This window comes from Pinus tabuliformis, chromosome 2_1, assembly GCF_031772625.1.
Source record: "Pinus tabuliformis cultivar Carrire ecotype Pingquan chromosome 2_1, CPIR1, whole genome shotgun sequence".
NCBI classification, from domain to species: domain Eukaryota; kingdom Viridiplantae; phylum Streptophyta; class Pinopsida; order Pinales; family Pinaceae; genus Pinus; species Pinus tabuliformis.
In genome coordinates this window covers 687,669,692-687,675,871 of record NC_142299.1, presented here as the reverse complement: position 1 = coordinate 687,675,871, position 6,180 = coordinate 687,669,692, and the positions used below count along the sequence as shown (strand labels likewise).

Here is a 6,180-nt window from a genome sequence, read left to right as displayed (position 1 = left end):
GAGAGAGAACGCAGAGGGGAATAGAATCCTGAAATACCCTCATCTCAGGCAACAAGATTTCAGCAGTAAAGCTAGAGGAAACAATTCGAGGCGAGCGCTGAGGGGGAAATGGACAACCCAAAGGGGAGGGGAGAGATCCCCTCCTTCAAAAATGTGGTAGCAGGAGAGACCAGCGCAAGTGGAATGCAGCATAATCAGAAGGAAAGCTCGACCCCAGTGATGGGTAATCTATGGCAGAAAAGAATGGGAGGAAAATGCTTACCTAGGGCACAAAAACAACCGAGATACGTCATCCCATGCAACAAACTGGAGGAATACAACTGCTATATGAAGGACCATGCCCTGATATGTAAATTCATAGGGTACTGGCCATCAGAGAAAGAGTTGTACAGATGGATCGACCAAAGGTGGAGACCAAGAGGTCATATAGATCTGAAACTGGGTGCAAAAGGGTTTTTCACAGCTATCTTCACGAATCTGGAAGACAAGAACAGGATCTTCGAAGAAGGCCCATATTTCATGAACAATGCAGGCCTGTTCATGAAATACTGGGAAGAAAGATACAGCCCAGAGAAAGAAAAAATGCTCGACGCCCCAATCTGGGTTAGATTATTTGGGCTGCCAGACGAATTTTGGGACCCTGAAATCTTGGAAGGAATCGGGAATTCAATTGGGAGTTTTGTAAAAATTGCGGAAAATACGAAACGAGGTAAATATACTTCATACGCAAGGATCTGTGTCTACATGAATTTGGCAGAACCCCTCCCAGAAAATATTGAGTTAGAATATCATGACGAACTCTGGAAGCAGCCAATAGACTATGAACATATACCGTTTAGATGCCGCAGGTGTCATGAATATGGCCATCTATACCGGCAGTGCCCGCTGAATAAGGAGGAGGAATCAAGGAGAAACCAAGAGGAATCCCAAAAAAATTCAGAAAAAGTAGAGGAGGCGGACAGGGGTTTTCAACAGGTCACAAGGAGACGGAAGCAGAGCAAAGAGGGTCCAAAATTCCACTCACAAGATAAACCCAGCCAAACAACAAGTCAGAACAAGTTCCAAGTGCTGCAGAACGAGAACGAGGACTATGAAGTGAATCTGGAGGACGACGAAGACCCCGGAAACTCACCAATGGAAATTGTAAGTGAGGAAAAAGGAAAAGGTGCAAACTTAAGAAAAACCATTGAGACCCAGACCGACGGAAAGACAGAAAATACAGAGGTACAATCGCAGATGGATGTGGAAAACCAACTAGAAATTGAGGTGGAAGAGGAGAGAATCATGAAACAGCTAATCCAGGAATGGAAGCATCTAGATAACAGATTTATTCCTGAAAAACAGAAACAGCTGTATAAGGAAGCATTTCAGAAGTACAAGGAAAAAAAAGGGGAGAACATGAATCAGCAGGTCATGATAGGAAGTGAGCAGGGGAATGGACAAGCGGGAATGGACGGCTCTGGCAAAAATAGTAGGAAAAGAGGTCGAAAAACGATGAGTGAAACCATCCAGACTGTGGGAGAGACGTTGATAAACTCAGGTAAAGTGATACCTCTGTCAGAGGTATTCTTCCCTTCCTACCAAAAGTTTTAAATGATTGTTATCAGTTGGAATATTAGGGGCCTGAATAGTAAAGGTAAACAGAGATATCTGAAAGAAAAATTGAAAAAGGAGAAGCCTAGCATTATGATTTTACAGGAGACAAAAATTACTGTTCAACAGCTTGAAAGAATATTGGACAAAAATAAACTGCAATACGAAGTTATGGGGCAAGACGCTATCGGCGCTGCGGGAGGCATAGCAATTTTGTGGAATCCTAATGACATCATTTTAGAAAGTTGGACCAGCATGAGTAGAGTCCTTACTGGCCTGGGTAGGATAGTAGGGACGAAGGAACAGGTGGTCATCTCAGGGGTGTATGGTCCCCCTTCCCCAGGGGAAAAGGAAAACTTTATAAATAGTCTGAAAACCATCAGAAGATTATACCCAGAAGTTGCTTGGATCATAGGAGGTGATTTCAATCTAATCAGATCCTTAGAAGAGAAAAAAGGTGGGATAAGGAGGGTAGACCACTTTATGGATAAGTTTAATGAAATGATAGAGGATTTAAGATTAGTAGATATCCAGACCATCAATGGGATACACACTTGGAACAACAGGAGGGGGGGCAAAAATCAAATTGCCTCAAGACTTGATCGCTTCCTAGTTTCAGAAGCTATCATGAATAAGGATGTTTTTGTTGAAGCAAAAATCATTCCATCCCTAGGTTCTGATCATTGGCCGATTAGACTCGAGGTAGATATTAAAAGGAACCGTGGAAAAAGACCTTTCCGATTTGAAGCCTTCTGGTTAAGGGACCCAGAATTCATGAAGAAAGTTGAAGAATGGTGGATGCAAAGTACAGTGCAAGGCAAAGGAAAAATGCATACATTCCAGTTGAAGCTGAAAGAGCTGAAAGGTAGAATTAAAAAATGGAATAAGGAAGAATTTGGCAACATTATGGAAGAAAAACAAAAGCTGGAGGGAGAAATGGAATCTATTCAACAAAAAATGATAGTGGAAGGCAGATCTGAGGAAAGCATTAGAGAAGAAGGTGTAGTCCTTGGAAAGCTAGAAGAAAGACGAAAGCAGGAGGAAGTTCTCTGGAGGCAAAAGTCAAGAATAAAGTGGTTAAGGGAGGGGGAGAGGAATACTAAATTCTTCCATCAGGCTATGATCAAACACAGACAGAGCAATAGGATTCTATCCATCAAAGATAGGAATGGGAATCGAGTGGTGGAACAAGCTGAGATAGAACAAGTCCTAATCGATCACCATAAAGGAATTCTAACTGAGCCTCAAATGGATAGATCGAGAGCAATTCAGGAGATCTGCTCAGCTATTCCTCGTTTAGTCACAGAGGACCAAAATATGGCGTTAATGAGAGCAGTGACCTTAGAGGAGGTAGAGGAAACGGTGAAAGCAATGAAGAAAGGCACTGCTCCAGGCCCGGATGGCTTCACAGTTGATTTCTACCAGGCGGGATGGCACTTCCTGGGAAAAGAGATCCTCGATTTGATTGAAGAGTCCAGGATGAACCAAAAGGTATGGCCTGCCATTAACTCTACCTTTTATGCTTTAATTCCAAAGGGGGATAATTTAGAAGATGCTAATGGTTTTAGACCCATAGCCTTGTGTAATGTTATTTACAAGATTATAACATCCCTGATCGCCAAGAGATTAAAACCCCTTCTGGGCAAGTTAATATCTGCTGAACAAACAGGTTTTGTTGAAGGTAGACAGATCCTTGATGGGCTGGTTGTAACTCAAGAAGTTATTCACTCTTTAAAAACAAAGAAACAAAAGGGTATGATGATCAAGTTGGACTTGTCGAAGGCTTATGACCGGCTTAATTGGAATTATTTGGAAGAAGTGTTGGGAAGTTTTGGTTTTAACAGGAGATGGATTCGATGGATACATAGCTTGATTTCCTCTCCAAATTTCTCTATTTTGGTTAATGGTACTCCCTCTAAAACTTTTAATGCTTCTAGAGGGATTAGACAAGGCGATCCATTATCCCCGTTTCTGTTCATCCTAGCAGCCGAAGGTCTGGGTCGATTTATTAAAAAAGAAAGAGAAGCAAACAGAATCAAAGGTTTACAGCTCTGGGGAAATAATCTGCCTTTAACTCATCAACAATTTGTTGATGATATAATGCTATTCGGGGAACCAACGGTTAAAGAAGTAAGACAGTTTAAAAAAATTCTGGACTTATTTGCTGAGGCTTCGGGTCTGGAAATTAACAGAGATAAATCCTGTATATTCATATTTAATACAGTGGAGCAGGTCAAAACTCATCTTATAAGATTATTAGGCTTCAAGAGGGGAGAACTGCCTACGAAATACTTGGGTAATCTATTGGACTTTACCTCCAAAAAGATGAGAAACTGGCAAGGAGTTCTGGATAAGTTGAGAAACAGAGTAGCAAATTGGGCCTTCAGAGTCTTAAATATAGCAGGAAGGATAGTTTTGGCAAAAGCGGTCCTTCAAGCTATCCCCATTTATCCCTTGTCGATAATGGCTGCCCCTCTAGGAGTATGTGCTAAGATCCGAGAGATCATTAGATCTTTTATATGGGGAGGGACTGACCAGAAGAAAAAGTGGGCCTTAGTTTCTTGGAACCAGGTAACTAAGAGAAAAGAGGGAGGAGGTTTAGGGCTGAGGGACCCTGAAACTCTTAATAGAGTTTTGGGAGCTAAGCTCTGGTGGCGCTGGCTTAGGGGAGGCAATGATCTTTGGAAAGTCATATGGAAAACCAAATACAATATGCCTGACTCCACAGTTGAGATTCTACATCAGAGAGATACTCCTAAAGGGTCAGCAATATGGGACCTTGCGCGTCAAAACAGAGATCTGGTGGAAAAGCATACCTTCTGGGAGATCCGAGGGGGAGAAGAAGCCAACTTCTGGGAAGATAGGTGGCAACAGAAAGAAAGAATGAATCGAATTCAGAGGCTCCATCAAATTCGGGATAGAATAGCAGGAGATAGAATATGTGTTAGAGACTACTGGAAAGCTAATGACCCAGATGGAAGCTGGAGAGTTTGGACTGACCCGATTGAGTGGGATAGAGAGCTCAGTCAAGATCATCAAGAAGCTTACAGGAAGGAGGTTGAATCTAGGAAAATTAGAGCCCGCACAGGTAAGGATATCCTTAGGTGGGGGAATTCTATGAAGGGTTCTTTCACAACCAAAGAAGCTTATTTCTTAACTGATACCCAAACCAGAGGTGAAGAGGATCTAGACTGGAAAATGATATGGGAAAGTAACTGGTGGCCTAAAGTCTCCATATTTATTTGGCTGGCAACTAAGAAAAAGATTTTAACCTGGGATCAACTTCAGAAGAAAGGCTTCAATGGTCCTTCGAGGTGCTGTCTATGTAACACTGATACAGAGACCAGAAATCATCTTCTGCTTAAGTGTCCATTTGCAAAGAAGCTGTGGATGAACACCAAGCGAGCTTTTGGTAAATCCGAGATAATTCCTAGCGAATTCACTGAAACGATCTTTCAATGGAATAAGGAGGTTTTCCAGTGTAGAGTGGTCAAAAGAGCGTGGAGTCTCATCTTAGGGTTTGTATTGTGGATGATATGGAAGGAGAGGAATCGCAGGGTATTTCAAAATACAGAAAAAGAACCTGAAGTAATCTGGGAAAGAGCAGTCAAGTTAATGCGGGAAACAATCCTGGTCGAAAAGTGGGATGGAGAGGATTGGAAGGCCAACCCGGTTGAGGAGGGCATTCTGAACAAGTTAAACCTCAAGTATGAGATGGTTCACTTCAAGAAGAATTCTCAATTGGATATGCGGACTCAAAGCCCTGATAAATTTAGCTTCCCCAGTGGAAATTTTATCAAATTAAACTTCGACGGGGCCTCGAAGGGGAACCCGGGAGAAGCTGGCTTTGGGGGCATTTTCCGGGATAGTAACAAGCAGGTAAGATGGATCTTCGCAGACTGGGGTGGAGAAATGACTAATAATGAGGCAGAATTCTGGGCTCTCCACCAGGGATTGCGAATTGTTGTAAGAAACGGTTACACCAATTTAGAAATTGTTGGAGACTCTCAGATTGCGGTCGAGACTCTGAAAAAGCTTAGCAATGGTCGGGATTGGGAGAAGGTCACGAATAGTTGGCGCACAGCAGGAATTATCCAGGAAATTGCTGATCTTCTGAAAAGAATTAATTACAAAATTATAAACCACGTTAGAAGGAAAGGTAACCAGGCGGCCGATTTCATGGCAAACTGGGGCTGTAAAGGTCGGGGCAGCACGGTAGATAATCAATGGAGAGCAGTCTGCGGGCACAGGGAGTGGAAGGACCTGGCAGAAATAATAAAATCTGACTATGATCAAGCCACAAGCGGGAACACGAGGATCAATGAGCTGGAGCATTAAGAGGACGTGGAGGTCCCGAGTAATGATCCCAAATCAGATGGGACAGAGAAAAGATATGATCATAAGACACAGGCTAGTACAGTGGCGGCGGGCGTGGAGAACGGCCCAGGAAGACATCCGAGGTGAAATAATAAATGAGCGAGACATTAGAGGAGGTCGGAGCGGTCTGTCAGATCCTCTGACAGCGGGAATTAATCAGGGAATGATGGCAGGGGGAATCGTCATCCCGGTAAGTTACCGGCGGCAAAC

At 43.0% G+C, this 6,180-nt stretch overlaps 1 protein-coding gene across 1 annotated transcript; it reads left to right on the top strand.

Moving 5' to 3' along the window:
- Positions 1-327: 327 nt before the first annotated feature.
- LOC149202463 (uncharacterized) lies at positions 328-5,931 on the top strand. The gene is made up of 2 exons (XM_089401596.1): positions 328-1,540; positions 1,637-5,931. The coding sequence occupies exons 1-2, from the start codon at positions 328-330 to the stop codon at positions 5,929-5,931; spliced, it is 5,508 nt and encodes a 1,835-aa protein (XP_089257722.1).
- Positions 5,932-6,180: the final 249 nt, after the last annotated feature.